At 56.2% G+C, this 20,121-nt stretch overlaps 3 protein-coding genes across 3 annotated transcripts; 2 read left to right on the top strand and 1 right to left on the bottom strand.

Annotated features, from left to right (window-relative positions):
* Positions 1 to 5,107, top strand: Stac3 (SH3 and cysteine rich domain 3). The gene is made up of 10 exons (XM_051176104.1): positions 1 to 260; positions 492 to 589; positions 782 to 854; positions 1,623 to 1,720; positions 3,917 to 3,983; positions 4,097 to 4,149; positions 4,343 to 4,428; positions 4,583 to 4,634; positions 4,716 to 4,853; positions 4,984 to 5,107. Exons 1-10 carry the CDS (start codon positions 47 to 49, stop codon positions 5,080 to 5,082), a joined length of 978 nt encoding a protein of 325 aa, XP_051032061.1. The 5' UTR covers positions 1 to 46; the 3' UTR covers positions 5,083 to 5,107.
* Positions 5,108 to 10,995: 5,888 nt separating this feature from the next.
* Positions 10,996 to 13,080, top strand: Ndufa4l2 (NDUFA4 mitochondrial complex associated like 2). Its single transcript, XM_051176103.1, has 4 exons — positions 10,996 to 11,135; positions 11,405 to 11,493; positions 12,225 to 12,285; positions 12,390 to 13,080. Exons 1-4 carry the CDS (start codon positions 11,079 to 11,081, stop codon positions 12,444 to 12,446), a joined length of 264 nt encoding a protein of 87 aa, XP_051032060.1. The 5' UTR covers positions 10,996 to 11,078; the 3' UTR covers positions 12,447 to 13,080.
* Positions 13,048 to 18,187, bottom strand: Shmt2 (serine hydroxymethyltransferase 2). Its single transcript, XM_051176102.1, has 12 exons — positions 18,049 to 18,187; positions 16,674 to 16,871; positions 16,138 to 16,217; positions 15,798 to 15,998; positions 15,486 to 15,567; positions 15,223 to 15,345; positions 14,956 to 15,095; positions 14,600 to 14,765; positions 14,348 to 14,447; positions 14,109 to 14,264; positions 13,915 to 14,022; positions 13,048 to 13,792 (listed from the first exon to the last, which is right to left on the bottom strand). Exons 1-12 carry the CDS (start codon positions 18,079 to 18,081, stop codon positions 13,665 to 13,667), a joined length of 1,515 nt encoding a protein of 504 aa, XP_051032059.1. The 5' UTR covers positions 18,082 to 18,187; the 3' UTR covers positions 13,048 to 13,664.
* Between the last annotated feature and the right edge of the window lie 1,934 nt (positions 18,188 to 20,121).

The following is a 20,121-nucleotide window of genomic DNA, read 5'->3' as shown; positions in this document are numbered from 1 at the left end:
AAGACTGAAGCAGATATTCAAGAAGGGCTCTCCAGAGACAACAGAAATGGAGCTTCCCCCAGAGCCCGAGGCCAATGGGGAGGCAGTGGGGGCTGGGGGTGGGCCCATCTACTATATCTATGAGGAAGAGGAGGAGGAGGAGGAGGAGGAGGAGCCACCCCCAGAACCCCCGCAGCCTGTCAACGACAAGCCCCACAAATTCAAAGACCACTTCTTCAAGAAACCCAAGTTCTGTGATGTCTGTGCCCGGATGATTGTGCGTGAGTCTTGAAGGGGAGCAGAAACAGTCAGATGGGAGGCTCATGGGGTGGGAGAGGACTTAGCAAAGCCTCGTGGGTGTGTATAATGGACACTGTGGTGAGAATCACCCTAGGAAAATACCGACATTGACAGCGTAGGGTACCAGAAGGGGGTAGGCCGGTCAGAGCTGAAGAACCAAGAGAAAAGGGACCCAGACCCTTCCTCACTCAGATGTTTCCCCCCCCCCCAAGTCAATAACAAGTTTGGGCTCCGCTGTAAGAACTGCAAAACCAACATCCATGAACATTGCCAGTCCTACGTGGAGATGCAGAGATGCTTCGGCAAGATCGTGAGTAACTGGGCTCTGGGGAGCAAGAGCGTAGAAGAGGAGGCCCAGGCCATCAACTGCTGCCTGTCCCCTGAAGCCATGTCTTCCTCTCTCTGAGCTCATCCCTTCCTCTGAGAAGGGCTGAGCTCTCGGGGGAGGGATGCTGGGCCCTCCCTTGCTTCTTCTAATGGCTCTCCCCGTCCCATCCTACAGCCGCCTGGTTTCCATCGAGCGTATAGCTCCCCGCTCTACAGCAACCAACAGTATGCCTGTGTCAAAGACCTCTGTGAGTGCCCACATAGGACCTGGGGGAGCGGGCAAGTCTCGGAGATGGTTTCACACCACCTCTCTGGAAAGTGAATTCTAAAATGGAGTCGTTCTGGTTCCGAAGCTCTCCCTCAGTCTAGTGTTTTCACAGCTGTACTTGGATGCATGGACTCGTCCTTGGTTTATAGCTGGGAGAGATGCTAAGCGAGAGCAAGGATTCTGGCCTGTTTTCACCCTGCTACAGCGGGACACCACTCTCAGGGTTAGCCTGTGAGCAATGGGTATGCCCCCGGACAAGAGCGTAATCTGGGAGCCCTTAAAAGTAGATTCGTTGAGGCTGCAGTGAAGATGCACACCTTTAACCCCAGCACTCATGAGGCAGAGGCAGGCGGATCTCCCTGATTCCCGTATGTAGCCTGAGCTACATAGGGAGACTGTCAGGGGGAAAAAAAAAAAAAAAACATGTGCATTCGCTGGAAGTTACTCAAATGCATTTGGCACAGAGTAGCATGGGGTCGGAAGACTGCTGGTGGCAGCCCCCCAGCTTGCACGTGGGCTACTGAGCACAACAAAAGCCAGCAGCACGGTGCACAAGGCATTTCCCATGGTGTTTTAGAGCCCTTTATAGATTGGTAACCGAGGGTTTACAGAGCTGGCCCTGTCCTGTCCTCTCCATCTCCGATCCCCAACAAGTGCCTGTGAGTGAGTGCCCACTGACTCTCAGATGTCCCTTCGAGGCCTCCCCTGCCTTCCTAGTAATATGGTCTTCCTTCTCCCACCCCACCAGCTGCTGCCAATAGAAATGACCCTGTGTTTGAGACCCTGCGCGTCGGGGTGATCATGGCAAACAAGGAGCGGAAGAAAGGACAGGCAGATAAGAAAAATGTGAGCTCCATGGGACAGGTCATTTCCCCCTCGGGAAAAATGATAGGAGCTTTGCGCCCGCTGCCCCCAAATGGTGCAGCATTACCAAGCAGAAATATTCCTGTGGGAAGTTTTTTTTGTTTTTGTTTTTTTTGTTTTTGTTTTTTGTTTTTTTGTTTTTTTGTTTTTTAAGAAAAAGAAGAAAGAATTCCTGCCACAGGGCTGAGAATATAGTTCTGTGTTTGCCTAGTATGTTTGTGTGAGGCATCCTGGTTTAATGCCCAACATCAAAAAACAAACTCACTCCAGCCATAGTGCATGCTTCTGCAAGTCGTTCTAAAATTGATGATTAAGTACCACAGAAGGCCAAGTCCCTGACCTGGGCACTTGGGGTAACAGGCAAGATCTGTGTGTTTTGCATCTGGGGAAGAGGATTTGTCATTGCAAGTGACTAAATAATTCTAGAGCCAGCAGGTATCCATGAAGGTCATCTGACGTGACCTGTTCATCTTGTAGATGAACAGACACAAAGCTGTTACTGGTGAAGGGCAGTCTCCTTGTCTTTTACAGTAGAGCTACAAACTTGGTAGTGGTAATTAGTTTCTCCCTGAACCACCTTATGAGCTAATATAGATGGTGCTAGTTAAAGCAATTCCAGTCCTGGGGTCTCTGTGGGTACCAGGCATGCACACAGAGTACAGACATACATGCAGTCAGAGCTCTCATACAATAAATAACAACACATAAAATAGCAGTAAATAAAACCCTAGAGAGAGAAAACAGCAAGCATTCTTTACCATTGCCACTCTCCAGCAAGCCCCACCCTAAGCCAGCATCATTCTCCTTTAGCTAAAGGTGTTGTATACCCTCCTGCCTCCACTTGCCTCCCAGGGGTTACAGATGCATGCCATCAACCAGCTCTATGTGACAGGAGGGATCAAAACCAGGGCTTCATGCATGCTAGGCAAGCAGTCCGCCAGCTAAACTACACCTCTAACGTGTATTCTGTTCCATTCTGCTCTGTGTAGCCGTGGCTTCCTCTTAAGTTGCTTTATAGCCCAGTCTGCCCTTGAATTCACAGTTCTGCCTCTGCTGGAACTGGAGGCATGCACAGCCTTGCCTGGCTTTAATAACTTGAAAGTCCAGCTGGATGGTAATGGTGGCACCTTTAATCCCAGCAGAGGCAGGTGGATCTCTGTGAGTTTGAAGCCAACCTGGTCTACAAAGGGAGTTCTGTGGCAGCCAAGGCTATTACCCAGAGAAATCTGTCTTGAAAATAATAATTATTTGAAAGTTCATAAAGGAAACTGTACTTTTCTTGTGGTAAAAGCAAAACAACAAAAAGTTCCTGGTAACAAAACTTCAGATCTAATCTCCACGTAGTTGATATAAAGCTTGGTTACAGATGACAGATTTCAGTCAATTGAACTATGAATGACAAGGCTGGTTCAGGAAAAACATCCTTAAAAGTTCTTAAGAGGGAACGGTGGAAACTATGTTGCCAGACAGGTAAAGTGATGCACACCCGAAATTCTAGCATGCCTAAGCTGGAGGTCAGAAGACCAGGAATTCAAGGTTATTCTGGCCACATAAGGCGTTTGAGGACAGCTGGGCTGCATAAGACTCTACCTCAGAATAACCAAAAAAAAAAAAAAAAAAAAAAAAAAAAAAAGGAGAAGAAAACTGTGCTGGGTCCATCCACCCCCCCACACACACACACACTGTCTTACACAATGGAGGATTTTTTTAAAAGCAGATAGTACAATGAAGGACCTGAAATCTCGATCATAGGGTTGATTTGCAGGGAAGAGAAGCCAGAAAGGATATATCTACTGTTCTTAGAAATTTAGAGAGACTGTATTTGTTTCACATTCAAAGCCCTAAGAAGGGAAATCAAGACAACTAACTACAGATAACGGGGAAGCTGATATAGGCTTAATAAAAGGAATTTGAAAAGTAAAATCACGTGGGATTATATTGTAAGGTAGTGAACTCCCTGCCATTACTGTATTCAGGCATAATGCAGATAGCCTTGCCTGACAGCATATTTCAGAAGAAATTCCTGCATCAAGTAGGTGGTTGAACTGATATTTTCTCCAAGTATCCTTCCAATGCTTAGATGCTATTATTGGTCTACAACTCTCTGGCCTGCCTGGGGAGGCAGGAAAGACACAGGTTCCTGAGACAGATCCTCTCTAACCCTGGTAACCCCTCCAGCCTCTAGCAGCCATGATGGAGGAGGAACCGGAGTCAGCCAGGCCAGGGGAAGGCAAGTCCCAGGATGGTGAGTGAATGCCACCCTCCCCATCCACACTGATGGCATGGAGTCAGTGTAGTCAAGGGTGGGGAGCGAAGCGTTGGGGAAGGGATGATGGTTGTCCATATTTCCCCTGCAAGGAAACAATGCAGAAAGGGACAAGAAGGCGGAGAAGAAAACACCGGATGACAAAGTAAGCATCTTGTCTACCTGTAGAAGTCCAGTCTTCCTCCTCATCAAGGCTTGACATCATTTACAGCTTCCTCAGCTGTTCCCATCACCCTCCACCCTGAGACCGACCCACACACGGAAACCAATAAACTCCTGTCCCCGAAGAATTGGTAAAGGAGACGGGAAACGAACTCATCCCCCCTTCCACTCCCCAGCACAAGCAGCCCGGCTTCCAGCAGTCTCATTACTTCGTGGCCCTCTATCGGTTCAAAGCCTTGGAGAAGGATGATCTGGATTTCCCGTGAGAAGCCTTCGAGAGAGGCGGGAGTGTGGGGGGCCGGGAGGAGTAAGAGATGAGCTCTCGGTGCGGTGGAGAAGGGCGGGTGCCCTGGGCTGCTGGACCGCTAGGAACTGGCATCTGAATGCAAATCAGAAAGCTCTCCTTCCTGTCCCAGGCCCGGGGAGAAGATCACAGTCATCGATGACTCCAATGAGGAGTGGTGGCGGGTAAGACAACCGGCTAGAGCCAAGGTGGGCTATGGGGAGGGTCTAGAACCTGAGATGTCAGCCATCTACTCCCTTCTCTAGGGGAAAATCGGAGAGAAGGTGGGATTCTTCCCTCCAAACTTCATCATTCGGGTCCGAGCTGGAGAACGTGTGCACCGTGTAACCAGATCGTTTGTCGGGAACCGAGAGATCGGGCAGATCACCCTGAAGAAAGACCAGGTGGCTCGGGTACCCTAACCTAACCGCGTCCACACACGTGGGAGGTGTACCCTTCGTGTAAACGCCCCTCCCCCGCCCGCTCTTCCGTCCTTAACTCAGCCCCTGCTTCCCCAATGCTCTAACTCCCTAGATCGTAGTGCAGAAAGGAGACGAAGCTGGCGGCTACGTCAAGGTCTACACCGGCCGCAAGGTGGGGCTGTTCCCCACCGACTTCCTGGAGGAGATTTAGGTGTGCTAGCTGACACCTGCCGGATGGAGACACCTACACCTGGTCCTGGGCGGGCCCAGTGCGGGCTGGGGTGGGAAGGGGCGACTGGACTCCTGGACGAGGAGAGTTGGAGAGGCTACCCGGGTGGGGCGTGAGGGTGTGTCTGGGGAGGCTCCGACCCCCTCCCACCTCTCCCCTGCCTTGGGCTTCGGATTTCCGGGGCGCTGACCCTCAGCTTCAGACCCCTCCGACCTTCAGGGGGGGTGTGTATCCATAAAGGGGCGTCTAGGGCCGAACTTCAAATGCTGCGAATGATTAAAGTTTTGACAAAAGTTAGAGAAGTTAGTCCTTGTGGCCTGCGGAGGGGGAAGAATGCTCCCGGGCTGCCCGACCTCATGCCTTCAGGATGTGGAAAACCACGTTGGTGGGAGTGGGCAGACTTGCACACGCTCGCCCAGGCTTATGCTGGAGGGTGGGGGAAGAACGGGACTGGAACGCCACCCCAGCGCCATGTGGCTGGGGGAATAGCGCGCAGGGCTAGGTACCTCCGTCTGGTCTGTGCGGTTCAGAACCTGGCTCAGAGCCCAGCGTGGCCGCCAGGGGGCGATGCAAGATCACAGTTGGAGAGAGGGATGGGGAGGGGCGGGGGGTGGCTAAGGGGAGAGAACCGGAGACACCAAGCCTGAGACCCTAGGCCTGGGAGGGGGTGGGGTGCGTGCCGTCTCCATGGCAACACTTCCTCCAGTCCTCCGGGAACGGAGCTAGCGAGGCCGGGGGGCCTCGCCCCTCCCGCGCGGCCCCTGCCCCAGCCCTCCAGCCCTCTCCCGACAGGTACGGAGTGAGAGGGCGCCTGGCAGACAGCTAAGCGGTTCTAGCGGAGACCCCCCCTGCGGCGCGCCATATGCAAATGTTATTATTTGCATATGCAAATATGCAAATGTGCCGGCCCTGGTCAGGGCGGCAGGTGGCGAGGAGCGGGAAGGTGTGCAGAAGGGAGCAGAAGGAGACAGGAGTTTGGGGACCTAGGAGCCCACCGTGGAGAAGCAGCTTGGGGTGGTCGCTGGAGTCGGGCAGGCGGAGGGTCTTGGGTTTGCTAGCGGGTGGGGGAGGGTCGGCCTGGCCATCCAGAAGCTCCTCTTGTAGTCTATGGGTTGTCTGCCAGGACTGAGGTTGGCACCGCCTAGCAAGGTTGGCAGCGGGAGCCCGGGCACCATCTGCTGCTGGAGGAGGGGGGAGGGCAGAGGCTCAGCTGGGCTGGGAAGAGGAGGGCCCCGGGACGGGCACCCCTCCCCTTCCCTACAGAAAGATGGGGTGAGCCTGGGGTAGGGAAGCACACAAAACTCACTCGTCGTGAAACAGGGCTCAGTTTCTCGTCCCCTTTGCCCTTGGCTGTCACTTCCGAGAGCCGGGCAGTGTGAAGGCCAGGGCCTTAGAGGAGCACTCGGACAGACAAGGATGTCCGTATCCATCAAGCGGTCTGAGGGACTCGAAAACTGAGCCCCTCCCCGGGACTGTCAAGAGCCCCCCAAAAATGCTGAAGCAAAACCAATTTACTGGCTCATTGGGCGGCAGTGTTGATGTAGGGGTGCAGGGAGAGCGGCTGTTCTCTCCCTATACTCGCAGGGCGCCCCCTCCTCCCTCGCCTTACCGAGCCGGCAGCTGTCCCTAATTAGAGCGGCGGTTTAATTGGATTTATCAGCAGTTAATAGGAAATTAAGCAAAGGGCCCGAGAGAAGGGGGGCGGGAGGAGCCGGGAGACAGGCTGCGCCCGGCTGGGAGGAGGGGCGCGGGCCCCAGGGGTGAAGAATAGTGTCTTGATTGAACCCGGTGATCATACCCTTCCCCTCAGTATTCAGGCGCTGGGTTGAGCCCTGGCCAATCCCAGGAGAGGGCAGGAGGTATGACAGGGACACTGTTTGCCCCCCCACTCCCACAAGCCAGCTGCCTGGGTGATGGATGGCGCTGCCACACACAGCAAAGGTCATAAGTCTAGGCCAAGGAGCAGACTGAATTGAAAATGGAGCAGAGGAAGGGCCAGGGTATTGTAGGGTCCAAGCTACGAGGTGCACCCACCCCTCTCCAGGTTCTAATCACTGATATTTAATGAGAGAGGCCGGGAAGCACCCTGCAGGTGAGGTAGGACCGACCCTGTCTCCAACACTCTCCTAACCTCCGCTGGGGTCCCTGGGGATCCCCTGGGCTGTGTCCCACCAACCGTGGCTCTCCCTCTCACCTGTTTTTAAGTTGGGGCTGGCAGGGCCAGCGGGAATGGCTAGGGCAGGGACAGCCAGAGGTCTGTACCTGAGGGCTGAGAAGGGAGCTTGTGGGCCAAGCAAGGCGGGAGTGGGGGGCGCTAGGCCTGTGCGTCCACAGCCCCAGGCACCCCAGGCACTTCCTCATCACCTCGCTGGGCTAATGGGGGCTAACAAGGCCCGTCCCAGCCACCTCTGTCACACAGGCAACCCCGCAGGGCACAAATGGCAGCCCCTGCCTTTGCCCGGGTGCAGCCCCTCGAATGCTTGTGGGAGGGTCCCTTCCTCTGTGCTCCTGGTGCATGGTGTATGCGTGTCTGGGGGGGCAATGTATGCCTATATCCGAGCCCCAGATGTGTGTGTTCCTGTGTGTGTCTATGCAGCCCGGTTTGTCTCCCCCCATTTCTGCGGTTTCTGTCTATAAGTCCCAGGGTGGCTAGGTGTGCTGAGCGTTCTTTCAAATGCTTTGACGTGTTGACGCGTCTGTGCGCTCTTTAAATCTGGATGTGCCCCGGTGTGCAGGCGCCTGTGCCTCCAGGATTGGATTGTTATGTGTGAAATTCAAGAGCCACTGCCCTGTGTGTGTGTGTGTGTGTGTGTGTGTGTGTGTGTGTGTTTGTGCGCGCGCGAACACTGCTCTGGCGTCTGCTTGCAGGTGTGTGTCTCAGTGACAGTGCGTGGGCGTGTGCCTGGGTGTGAGCTGCGCGGCAGCATGTACCCGAATGACAGTGTGACGCCCGCGCCCGCGTGTGCGCGTCCCCGTGCACGAGGCTCTGATTGAGTCTCCCGCCCCCGCTGGCTTCTTTCTCTCCCCATTTCTATTCCTCTCTCCTTTCCCGGCCGGCTCGCCGTCCGCATCATCTCCATCCATTATTGAAGAAACAGCCGCGTCCTCTCCAATCACATCAACACCCCGCCCCCTCCCTGTTCTGCTCTCCCCGTGGCCCCTCTGGCTGTCAGGGAGGAGGGGATGCATAGGCAGAGAGGGAGCCCTGGGCAGACGTAGGTTCATGACCCCGTGCCCGGGTCTGGGCAAGGCACCGGGACACCAGGGTCCCTAGCGGTGAGCGCTTTGCATAAACAGATGGCGCAGGCGTCTTTGTCTCTGTCTTGCTAGCCTGCTCGCCGCCAGGCTCCTGGCTCCACTTCTGTCTGGCTGCTGCAATCATGATCATCTCAGAGCCTCGGGACCCAGCGCCCTTAATAGTGGCAGCGGGGGTCAAGGGCCCCCGGGGCTCCTGAGCATAAGCAGGTCATTGTGGCTTCCCTCTCGGGCGCCCTCTCCAGTACCTCAGCTGCAGCGGGAAGACAGAGGCCGCTGCGAGGTGACAGGAACATGGAAGTGATGGGGAGGGGACCCTGAGCAGTGTCCCCAAGGTGTCCGCGAGCTGTTCCGTTGGGTTGCTGCAACTCCCCAGGGATGGGTTTTAAACCACAGACTAGAAAAGAGCTAAAGAATGGATGGAGAGGGAGAAGGAGAGAGAGAGAGACCACAGCAAGGTGTAACGGGAAGGAGACACAGAGAAACAGACACGGAAGGACAAAACTAGGTCAAGAGCAGAGTGACAAGGAGAGGCAGACATACCCAAAGACATAGAGCTAGAGACCGCGTGAAGGAAACGAGCAGGAAGAAGGTCGGCCTGGGGCTTAGGGAAGGCCAAGTCAGAGATGAGGCCCCAGGTGTGTGAGGCCAGCCTGGAGAGAGAATCCAGCCTGAACCTGGATGCTGTCAACACCTGGCGAGATAAGAGTCCTCGTCCCATCTGTGTCCTCTGACTACGCCACAAGAGCAGAGGCAGAGAGGTCCCACTACCTTGGTTGCACCAAAGAGCAAGCCCCGGGCACAGACCCGTGTATGCACACTGCAGGCGCAGACTTAACGAGCAAACCCTGGGAATGCACAGCAGGCGCTGCCCGACAGGGGGAGCCCGAGACCTCTTCCCCGAGTGGGAGTGTCTCGGCCTCCAGAGGGCGCCCGCACCCACGGACCCCCTCAATCTGCTCGCTCTGGAGAGCCCAGCTGCATTTGACTTGCTGCGCCGCCAGCCACACGGATTAGTATCCTGGAGCGGTTTAGAGTTGAAGAGTCTGGTCCCCTTGGGACCACGGGCTGTGCCTAATCCTCGGCTAACGACTCCTGCTGTCCCTCACCTGCTGGGCAAGCGCGGCCTGAGTTACTGTAGGGAGACAGTGCAGGGGAGGAGATGGGGACAGACCTGAAACCCCAAGGATCACGATCCAGATATGGGGACACAGGAGGGGAGGCGGTCTCAGAGACAGGCCCAGGTGGAGCAGACGAGGCGTCGAGAGCAGAAAGGCAAGAACAGAAGTGACCCAAGGAAGGGCGAGCAGTGGAGGTTCCAGGCCAGGCTCTGGGTCTCCCCAGCCTAGGTCACCAGGACTAGGCAAGCAGGCAAGCGAGGCTCACGGAGTACCAGATGTGCAGCCCAGCTGGGCAGCTGCTGGAGTTACAGCTTCAAGACTGGCGCTTAGCACCCGTGCACTCCAACCCCCCAGCGGTCCGGGCTGGGGGGAGGGGCACTGGTGACAGGCCACATCTTCCCTGGCCCAGCCCTAGAGGTGCTGCTGGGCCCTGCTCCGCCACAGGCTCTGACGTCCCATCAGTCCCCCACCCCCACCCCACCCCACCCCCATCCCAGCGAGTCTCTGTCTCTTTGTTCTCGCCATGTCTCTGACACTTTTTCTCATTATCCGCCGGAGGGAGGCGGAGAGCCCGGACCCCGCAGCCTAATTACAGCAGAGCTTGTCAGCTCCAGGGGCGGGCGAGGTATCGGTGTGTAAGGACGGGAGGGGCCCCTCAGGAAGGGTCGCAGGGAGGCCGCGGCGGGTACACAGCTCATCCCAGCGGGTGCCCACCATAGGACAAGTTCTTTAGGGGAGAGGTGGGCGAGCTTCGAAGGATCAAGCAGTGGAAGCTAAGCGGGAGGGGGGTGAGGGAATTAGCATGGGAGTGAGAAGGAGCTGAGGCTCATCTCCTGTGTCCCCAAAATCCGTCCTCCAAAGATGGGGGTGGGGGAGACTTCCTGCCCTGGCCACAGAGCAGATACCTGAGTTGGCTGTTATCTTTCCTGTTGAAGTCTGCTTCCTTCAACCAGAGCTCTAATCCCCAAACCAGAGATGAGTAGTGGCCTCCTGGGACGGAGCTCTACCTTCAGTGTCTCAAGTCCCTGAACTGCCCCAGCCATTGGGTTACGTCTGGAGCAGTGCAGAGATTCGTAGCCTACATCCTCCGCCCCAAAGACTGCTCAGAACAAGAGGGGCTGGCAACATTACCAATGCTCAGTTGCCCCCTCCTCCTCAGCATCATGCTGAGGTATAACTTTGTTCTCCAGGCCTGCTAGCCCCCGGGAGGTCCCAGGAGTGTAGCGAAAGATGCTGTCACTGTCCCTTGGTCCCTCCAGTGGACACTCCACACCCTCATTTCCTTAGGGGTCTGCTTGCCAGTCCCACATATGGACCTCCCTTCAATCTCTGGATGCCAGAGCCGCTCCTCCTTCAGATAGCCAAAGCCCCAAGTATAATGGCGTCTCGTGGGCCGGGTTCCCCCATCAGTAGGAGAGAGTCGGGAAGGAGAAACTTCAAGACGTCCCAGCTATCTCCAGCCTTCTTTGGACCTGGGATTGCTGGGAGGAAACAAGCTGGGTGGGGCTGGCTGGGCTAGGCTGACCCCTCCCCGATGGGGGGCGGGACCCCAGGGGGAGGAATAGACCAGCTCCATCGGAGGAGCCCAGACACTGGAGAAAGATGGCAGGAACCAGCGCAGGGGCCCGCTTCTACCGGCAGATAAAAAGACACCCTGGGGTGAGTTCAGTCCCCAGGCTCTAACTTCCCTCTCAAGACCCTCCCAAACTCTGCCTCCTGCCTCGTTTCCTTAATGCTCCCAGATCTTCCCGGGGGTCCCCCACATTCCTTCTCTGCAATATAGACCTTGTCCCTGGAATCTACCTTGGCGGGATCACCGCAGGCCAAGGCAGAGTGTGGTGAAAATGTGACTGTGGGGTGGCACCAGGACCTTGGGTGAAGATGCAGGGCAGAGTTCAGGCCCTCAGAGCACCTGGTTCTCCCCGCAGCTCATCCCAATGATTGGCTTCATCTGCTTGGGCATGGGTAGCGCTGGACTCTACTTGCTGCGACTCGCACTTCGTAGCCCGGATGTCTGGTAACTATGGGGGGGGGGGTTAGTAGGCAAGCAGGGGTCCTGGGCGGAGCCAAAGGGGACTGCTTAGGAATAATGGTCCTGGGTGACCCAAGAAGGCGGGGGTTCGGTGCTTGGACTATGTCCTCATCTCCACTCTACCACCCAGCATTTGGGAGGGCTGGGGTGCCTGACCCCCCAATCCGGACCACCTGGAGGCTCACTTGTCAGTGGCTAGCCACGTGGGGCATCTGGAATCCCAGACCGCTCGCCACTGGGTTGCCATGGCGACACAGCTCTATGGCCATGTTTAGCTTTTAGGTACATCTACGCCTGCCCAGAGGTGCTGGAGGTCTGGCAGTGTGGGGCTACTGAGGGTCTTTGGTGGCACTGGGAGTTGTTCGTATCCTGCCGGGACCAACAAGCTGTTCCTTGAGAAGCCAGTGGCCAGAACACCTACCCACCCTGACCCTGGAGTTTGAGGCACAGCGCTAAATCCTGCCTGCTCTTCAGGGTTTCTCCTGGTTCCCAGGCCTCTGCTCTGAGCGGTTAACCGAGAGGAGGCAGGAAACCTGGGAGATCTATGGGCTAGACTCGTTCTGCCATTCGGCACCTGCTAATGTGTCCCCCCTCCCCCCCTCCATCACTCTGTAGGAAGGATGCTCCCTCCCCAGGGCAGGAAGCCAGGGGTGGTGATGGTGAGGGTTTGTTTAATACTACTGTCCAGGTCCCTGACTTTCCTGTCCTCTTTACAGCTGGGACAGAAAGAACAACCCAGAACCCTGGAACCGTGTGAGTCCCAATGACCAGTACAAGGTGGGCCTGCAGTTCCCCCCCCCAGCCTCCTTCCTAGGCCCCAGACCTGTACCCCACACGTAAAAGGGGGACAAGAGACTCTAATTCTCCTTCCCTCTCCCTAGTTCCTTGCTGTCTCCACTGACTACAAAAAGCTGAAGAAGGATCGGCCAGACTTCTAAGGCAGAATGGAGAGGTCCGTGCATGGCAGGCTTTCTTCACTGCCTGCCCCAGACCCTAGGGCCTCAGTCTAGCAACCCTGCCCAGCCTTTGCTCACAGGGGCTGGGTTCCCACGCGAATGCCCCACCTCCAACCCTCCTCTCTTGCTCCCAGGAGAGGAAGAGCCTCTGACCCTCGGCTTGAGTCCCACGGTGGGGGAGGGATCCAAGACTTCAGGCAGAAGCTGCGATTGACCCAAAAGGCCCAAGCCAGCTCCTCTCTCCTCCTGCCCCCCTCCCCACGCCTAACTGGGTGTGGCACAGGCTACGTGTTGAGCGTGTCAGACGTGTGCCAACAGCAAGCAGGGGCCCTTGTGCCAAGCGACGTGGCAGGCTCCACGTTAGTGCAGGTTTTGAGCAAGTTCTGGGGGGGAACGGTTGCCCAGGCTCGACTGGGCTCGTCCTGTCACCCAAGCCTGCCTCTGATTGGGGAGCCTCCATAAGGGGTGTCCCTCTACTGCCCAAGCCTGTGCCTACCACCACCTTGTACCTGGGCTTCCCATGCTTTTCCCACTCCACCCTTCCCTAGCTCCTCAGTCCCTGGGGACCAAACAGAAGCAGCCGTGGGCAAAATACAATTTCATTTAACAAATTGAATTTGCTGCGCCTGCTAATCACGTCTGGTGTCGGCTCTGATCAGAGACAGAGAGAGGCGGCTACAGCCCCGGGGGTCCTCGTGGTGGCAAGAGGGAAGAAGAAATACATGCTGGCCCAGGGGACCCCCCCACAGTAATAGGAACTCTGGGCAGGTTAGCATTTTATTAGATAAAAACAGGAAGGAGGGCGCCTACCCACCCCTTCCTCTCAGCACGCAACTCCCCAAGAAAGAGCAGGAGCCTGTAACACTGAGCTATGGCAGAGGGTGAAGTTAGGTGTGATGGTGCATACCTACAACCCAGCATTTATTTGAAAAATGGAGGAGCCTCAGCTAAGTGAGACCGTGTCTCGAAAACAAGCTGGGTGTGTGTCAGGGGGGAGGGGGCTTCTAGAAATGATTACAAAACAGAAGAATCTCAGCTACAAATTCCAGAAAGGAGCTTATGTCTGGCTCTTGCCCTAAACAGAAGGCCTCCCTTCCTCCACCGAAACCTAGAAAGATCAGTGATGTCTTTTTTTATGGTCCAGGTAGGCAGAAAAAAAAAGGGTTAACTTCCAGTGTGTGGGCCTTGGTTCCTGGGCCCTCAGTGTTCATCAAACCCGGGCATCGGGAAGGCCCTGGCAAACTGTTCCACCTGTTGCCTGAGGTCGGCCAAACGCTGACTTGTTTCTGCATCTTTGAGCAGGAAGGATTTGAAATCCTGGAGCTTGGCTGAAAACAGAAGCAAGTGTGAAAAGGCGGCCAGAGCTCTAGGCAGGGCGGTGAGCTGGGTCAGAGAGGGTGGACAGACAGTAGGGGACACGGCCTGGCTGGGGACCTTCGTGGCTACTCACCAGTCTTGCGCTTCACCTCCAAGCCAATGTTGACTCCTTCATCGATAAAATCAACGACCCTGCGGAAGTCATCCTCTCGGAACTGCCGAGAAGTGAGTGCCGGGGCACCTGGAAGGCACAGACACTCAGCCCAATGAGCATCAGGAGGCCTGCCCAGTGTGGAAACCCTTCCCTCCGCAGACCCCGGGGCCCACCAAGCCTCAGGCCTCCAGGAGTGACGGCACTGCGGTCTCCGGGGCAGGTGTTCTTGTTGGCCGTGATGGACACAAGCTCCAACACTCGCTCCGCTCGGGCTCCATCCAGGCCCTTGGGTCGCAGGTCCACCAGCACGAGGTGGGTGTCCGTGCCTCCTGAGGGGACAGTGACTGGGGAGTTGGGGAGCCCGGGGCCTCTGCTTGAGGCCACACAGGCCTTCACCCACCCACGGGCTTACCAGACACCAGTGAGTAGCCTCGCTTCAGCAGGGCGTCAGCCATGGCCTGAGCATTTCTCAGCACCTGTAGGGCATACTCCCGGAACATGGGGGTGCAGGCCTACAGAGAAGACAGTAGCCCCTGTCACCCCAGGGCTGAGTAGGGGTCCGGTCTACTGCTTATACTTAGCAAGTCTCGCCGACTCCCACGTTACCCACTTCCCTTCACCAACACAAGGGAAGGCTCCCCAACACAAGGGAAGGCTCCCCAACCTGCTTGAGAGCCACAGCTACTGCAGCAATGGCGTGGTTGTGGGGGCCCCCCTGTAAGGATGGGAACACAGCAAAGTTGATTCGGTCCTCGTAAGTGTAAGGGGTCTCTTGGCCAGTCTTGGGGTCTACGGTCCGCACACCCTTCCGATAAAAGATGAGTCCTGACCTGCGTGGAAGACGAGTGGTTTGGGATCTAAGCCGATACAGGACAATTGATGGGAGAGAGGAGGCGGCCAGTTTAGACACTCAGAGGCTCCAAGTCCCCTAAACTACGCTTGCTGAGCTGGATCCAAGCCACTAAAGGGGTCATTCCATCCAAGTCCCCTAGCGAGGTCTTAACCCCAGGGAATTCTGACCTGGCCCCTCGAAGAGTCTTGTGAGTGGTGGTGGTGACAATGTCCGCATACTTGAAAGGCGAGGGGATCACCTTGGCAGCCACGAGGCCACTGATATGGGCCATGTCAGCCAGTAGGTGTGCCTTGACGTCATCGCACACCTGGGCAGGTAGAGACATGCCTCAGCCCCAGGAAGACCCCTGCACATGCAGGGCAGCTGTCCTTCCCAGTCCCCCACCCCCGACCCATGGTGGTGGGAGTGTGCTTGACCTCCAGCCCCTCACCAACCTCTCTCATGCGGGCATAGTCAATGAGGCGGGCGTAGGCACTAGTACCGGCTATGATGAGCCGAGGTCGGAAAAGCCGAGCAGTCAGCGCCAGCTGGTCGTAGTCAATGAGGCCGGTTTGGGGCTGGGTAAATAAGGCAAGCAGCTAAAGCCTTGAGGCGGCAGCAGGTAGGGCTCATGCTGAAGGCTGCCCAGACCTCTAGGTCCTCCCACTGGCCAAGAGCAAACCGTCAGCGCCAAGGGCCCAGGCCGTAGAACACTTACATTGAGCTTATAGGGCATAGATTCAAAGAAGATGGATGTGGCGGAGATCCGCTTGACGTCAGACATGTAGCCATGAGTGAGGCTAGAAAGAACAGAAATCTTCAAGCGAAGAGACCCGACTTAAGCAGCCCCTTCCAGCCCTACAACACTGCACCCTGTCCCCCCATGCCGGGCGGTAGGGTCTTGCCTCCTCTGTTGTAACGGGACAAGTGTGGCCCATGCTCACAGGACCAGAATCCGATAGGTATTAACTCAATAATTCTTGCCCCACATCATTACTGCCTGCCAGACCCATCATTTCTTCATACTCACTGGCCCCCATCGGGCAGGTCCAACCCCATGATTCGATCATGGGGCTGAAGAACAGCTGTGTACGCAGCCAGGTTGGCTGGGGACCCCGAGTACGGCTGTACGTTGACTCCCCACTGTGCAGGGTCCAGGTCAAAGGCTTCCAAGGCCCGGCGCTGGCAGAGCAACTCGATTTCATCCACAACTTCTGCTCCTCCATAATACCTACCGTGGAGAGGGTGCATGAGGGTACAGAGAAAGCCACTGGCTGGGAAGGCCACTGCTCCACAAGCACTAACGGGGTTCAAGAGGGTTCCGCCACTAGGGAGAGATGCTGCCCTCCACCCTTTGGTCTAGCCCTCACCTCTTGCCAGGGTAACCTTCCGAGTACTTGTTGTTCAGACAGGACCCCAGGGCCTCCAGCGCAGCTCGGCTGCAGAAGTTCTGGGGTGGTGGGGGGCAGTGTCAGAAGGGGATGAGCCCTTGCCCTGGACTCCCACAGCCCCACGCCCTGCCGGAGCCCACAGGCTGGAGGGAGGGAGTGGAGACAGGATCCATAAAAACACTCTGGGGTCCTTGCCAGGCGAGAGGCAGGACCAGAAAGAGCATTCTCAAAGACTCAGGTGCTGCCATGACGGGTGGCCTTCCTGGGGCCACCCATCCACTCAACCTATGCTTCCTGAGTCTTCTGACAAGAGTGGGAAGAAAGGAAGACAAGCTGTAGGGACTCTAGGAGCTAGCTCCCTAATGCCCCAGCCCCACACTCCAGATTGGCCTAGCTTAACGCTTCAGGGGACAGTACAGAGAGGGCGAAGGCCCAGGGGAAACGGCAGTAAGATGGTATGCTATTTCCTGTATTTCCTGGTAGTTTGCTTCTTGGCCCACATCCTCATTCCCTACCTCTGAAGCGATGAGCTCCAGGCCACGACACTGCCTGTCCTTTTCTCTCTGCAGTAGCTCCCACATCTCAGGGTCACTATCTGCCAAAGTCTCCTGGCCTGTCCAGCCTCCAGCTGCTTCTCCAGCCTGTGTCTGGGCCACCTTGCTGTGCTGAGCCCGAGCAGCCGTCCAGACCAGCTGACCACATCTCTGCAGAGGCTTAGGAGAGAAGAGCCAGGGTTGATTAAAAATTGTCCAGACCTCTCCCAATTACCCTCCACCACGGGTACAGACAGCCCTCTGGCTAAGCAGGCACCCTGGTCCAGCAGGCCAGCTCAGTCCTCGCCACCCCCACCTTCACCTTGAAAAGCAAGTTCTAGAGTCAAGGTTCAGATCAGTATCCAAAGGGCAGTTCTGACCAGCTCTACTCAACCCCCCTCCAAATCTCGTCCATAGAGCAAAGCTTGCCCTCCAGAAGCCCATGTTCCCCAAATTGGGGCTCCCCAGAGGGGCCTGCCTTTCTGAGTCTGGAGAGATGGCTCAGTGGTTAAGGCCACTTGTTGCTTGTATACAACAAGGCAAAGGACAGAGGTTTAGCTCCCAGCACCCACATGGCAGCTCACAACCATCTGTAACTCCAGTGGGGGGCGGGGGGGGGGGGAGATGGTGCCTCTTCTGAACTCTGTGGGTACCTGGCCATGCATGTGATGCGTATACATACACGCTGGCAAAATGTTCATGAGCGTAAAGGGAGTGGGGACTCCTGCAGGGCCTCCATAAGAGACTACCCCAGTGAGAGAAGGCAGCAAGTTAACAGAGCTTAACGCCACAGGCTGTAGGGTAGTTTCCAAAGCAACCACAGTAGGAGAATAGACTTTTAAGCAGTTCTTGGAAAGAGGTGTGTACTGGCGGGAGCGGGGGTAGGGGGGAGGTGTTTGCTCAGAGGAAAGCCAAAGTCTTAATTTTATCATACACACACAGCGCCTCCCTACTTCCTCCGCCCACGCTGCAGCGGGACCCCTGCCTCCTGAGAGCACGGAGGCCCGGTTGCATCATCTCCACAGCTCAGGGCCGGCGGGAAAAATTAAACTAGCGCATCGGAGCCGGGAACCCCGCTTGCTCGCTAGGACAGTGCTAACTCGGGGTCTGCGGACCCCGCCTGACGCGTGGGAACCGGGCGATCACAGACCCTGGGACGTCCGATCGCCAGGACCGGGGGCGGGGGCCCAGGCACGGCACGTGCGCCCACGAGGGTCAGGGGTTTCCTGCTTAAGCATCCGCTCCGCGAGGCCCCGGAGCACGTGCGGTGAAGGAGCCGGGGACCCCACTTGGTGAAAGGGGACTAAAACGGGGTGGGCCTTCCCCCTGGCCACCCAGCATCCATACCCGTTCTTACCCGAGTGGTCCAAAGCAAAGAGAAGGGCACCATCGCTACCAGAGGTCACAGCAGGACCAGCCACCAACTCTGGTCCGGAGTAGTAACGGGCGGGGGGGTCGGAAGCCGGCTGGTCTTAAGGCGCATGCGCGAGAAAAATGCCCCCGCGAAGCCGGAGCTAAAAGGGAGTTTCCTGCGCACGCGCATCTTCGGTCTCTAGAAAATGGCCTTCTGGGAATTGTAGTTTTTCTTCATCCTTACGTCTCGTCTGTACCTCGGGGTTGCCTGAAAGGGTCTTCAGGCTCAGGGTTGTTGTTGTTGTCGTCGTTTTTCCTACCAGTTGTTCAGACAAGCGCTTTTTGGTTTGTTTGTTTGGTTGGTTGGTTGGTTGATTGGTTGATTGGTTGGTGGTTTGAGCCTACCAAGTAGCCAGCACTATAACGTCCCTCTGGGAGATTCAGAGACACACATAGAGGGTAAAGACCTTTGACACAGTAGAAACCAGTATAATTTTAAACAGTAGAAGACCCTAATCCCTGCTTTAGGATTACAGCAAAATAGCATCACTGGTCCTTGGTTTCTTCACTTGTAAAACCCTGATAAGACAACAGTCGTGATGGCCCATGCCTGTCATTCCAGCACTGAGGGAAAGTGGAGGCAGGATGACTAGAAGTTCAGGACTAGCCTCAGTTAGCTACACATGAAGCCAGAGGCCAGTGGGCCACATGTGAGCCTATCACACTGGCCCCCCAACATAATAAAACAGTTTATGGTGGGGATGAAGTGGAATTTTGCATGTGCACAAGCTCCCCTGTGGGTTGTCCTCCTACCTCACAAACCTACTTCCTTCACGGCCATCCACCCATCAACTGCCAGCAGAGAAAGCCATTTCTCCTCTTGTCATTACTTATTTGCATGATATCCCAGCAATCACCAAGTTCTTGAAATTGACCTAAGTGATTGTTGAGTGTGGGGGTGGCGGACAATGACTCACTGACCTCTCCAGGGGAAGAGTCTATGTGAGCTGAGCTGGGGACAGCTTCATGAAACCTCTAGTCCAAAGCTCTCAAAGACAGCCATGGAAGACACACGACCAAACCGCTCTTGGGGGTCCCAGTAAGCCTCACGGACCTGCACAGCCATTTTATAGACACTGAGCCACCCAGGCATGGCTTAGCCCTGGAGAGACAGGGCTCACTGACTGATGGGAAGAGGTAAACAGTGACAACATCCAACACCTCATTCTGTTCTCACATGTACAGAGTGGGAGGACAGAGCCTTGGAGGAGGAATGTTGGTGAGTGACAGACAGAAAGAGGATCATCCGAGGAAGGACACGCACGCTCGCGGGCGCCACTGTGGGCTCGTTTGTTTTGCTTTCCTCTGAGCTGCAGACAGAATCTAGGGTCTGATGCACACATGCTGTTTTATTGTGGGGTTCCGGTCATCGCCACCCCACCCGAGGCGTTCCCACCTGGGTCTCAGGGAGGGCGCTGTCTTCTAGAGCTGGCTGCTGGCTGTCCACAGCTTCAGTCCCAGCAGCTGGCCCACAATAGGGAAACCACTCCCATTTGCCTCTCCTCTCACTCCAGGCGGCTCTTTACCCTTCCTTCCTTTACTTGTGTATTGAACCCAGGGCCTTGTGCACGCTGGGTAAGAGCTACATCCCCAGCTGTAGATGTTTACTTTCTGCCCACGCTCTTTTCACTCTGGCCTGTCCGGGTCAGATCCGCCTCTATACTCAGTATCCGACTGAGCTGTGGGCCATCCTGTGAAGGCTACTGCTCTCTTCTCTGTGGGCACCTTTACCAGGGACTCCAGTGATGTCTGGCTGAAGAGGAAGAGACACTCTGCCTCAGCTTGCCTGCACCCCCACCCAAGCCCCAGTCAGGGGGTCCCAAGGGGAGGGGGGCTGCTAAGCTGAGAGCTGCTAATGAAGCTGCAGCCAATTAACGCCCGGGCCAGGGTTGGGGGCGGATAAAATTAGCAGCCAAGGCTGCAGGAGGGAGCAGCCGGCGGAGGTGGGGAGGGTGGGCAGCTGGCTGAAGGGGGCTGCTTGCTAGCGGCTACCAGCAGCGACTCTGCCCGGCCCTCC

This window comes from Phodopus roborovskii, unplaced genomic scaffold, assembly GCF_943737965.1.
Source record: "Phodopus roborovskii unplaced genomic scaffold, PHOROB, whole genome shotgun sequence".
Classification (NCBI taxonomy): domain Eukaryota; kingdom Metazoa; phylum Chordata; class Mammalia; order Rodentia; family Cricetidae; genus Phodopus; species Phodopus roborovskii.
The sequence above is the reverse complement of the archived record's forward strand: the minus strand, read 5'-3'. Positions and strand labels throughout refer to the sequence as shown.

Coding starts and splice junctions, on each gene's coding strand:
- Stac3 (XM_051176104.1), top strand. CDS start 47: ATGGAGCTTCCCCCAGAGCCCGAGGCCAATGGGGAGGCAGTGGGGGCT. Junction 1,721..3,916: donor GACAGGCAGATAAGAAAAAT/GTGAGCTCCATG, acceptor TAACCCCTCCAG/CCTCTAGCAGCCATGATGGA. Junction 4,429..4,582: donor AAGGATGATCTGGATTTCCC/GTGAGAAGCCTT, acceptor TTCCTGTCCCAG/GCCCGGGGAGAAGATCACAG.
- Ndufa4l2 (XM_051176103.1), top strand. CDS start 11,079: ATGGCAGGAACCAGCGCAGGGGCCCGCTTCTACCGGCAGATAAAAAGA. Junction 11,136..11,404: donor AGATAAAAAGACACCCTGGG/GTGAGTTCAGTC, acceptor TTCTCCCCGCAG/CTCATCCCAATGATTGGCTT. Junction 11,494..12,224: donor CTTCGTAGCCCGGATGTCTG/GTAACTATGGGG, acceptor TCCTCTTTACAG/CTGGGACAGAAAGAACAACC.
- Shmt2 (XM_051176102.1), bottom strand. CDS start 18,081: ATGGTGCCCTTCTCTTTGCTTTGGACCACTCGG. Junction 15,346..15,485: donor CTATGCCCTATAAGCTCAAT/GTAAGTGTTCTA, acceptor TTATTTACCCAG/CCCCAAACCGGCCTCATTGA. Junction 14,766..14,955: donor AAGACTCTTCGAGGGGCCAG/GTCAGAATTCCC, acceptor TCTTCCACGCAG/GTCAGGACTCATCTTTTATC.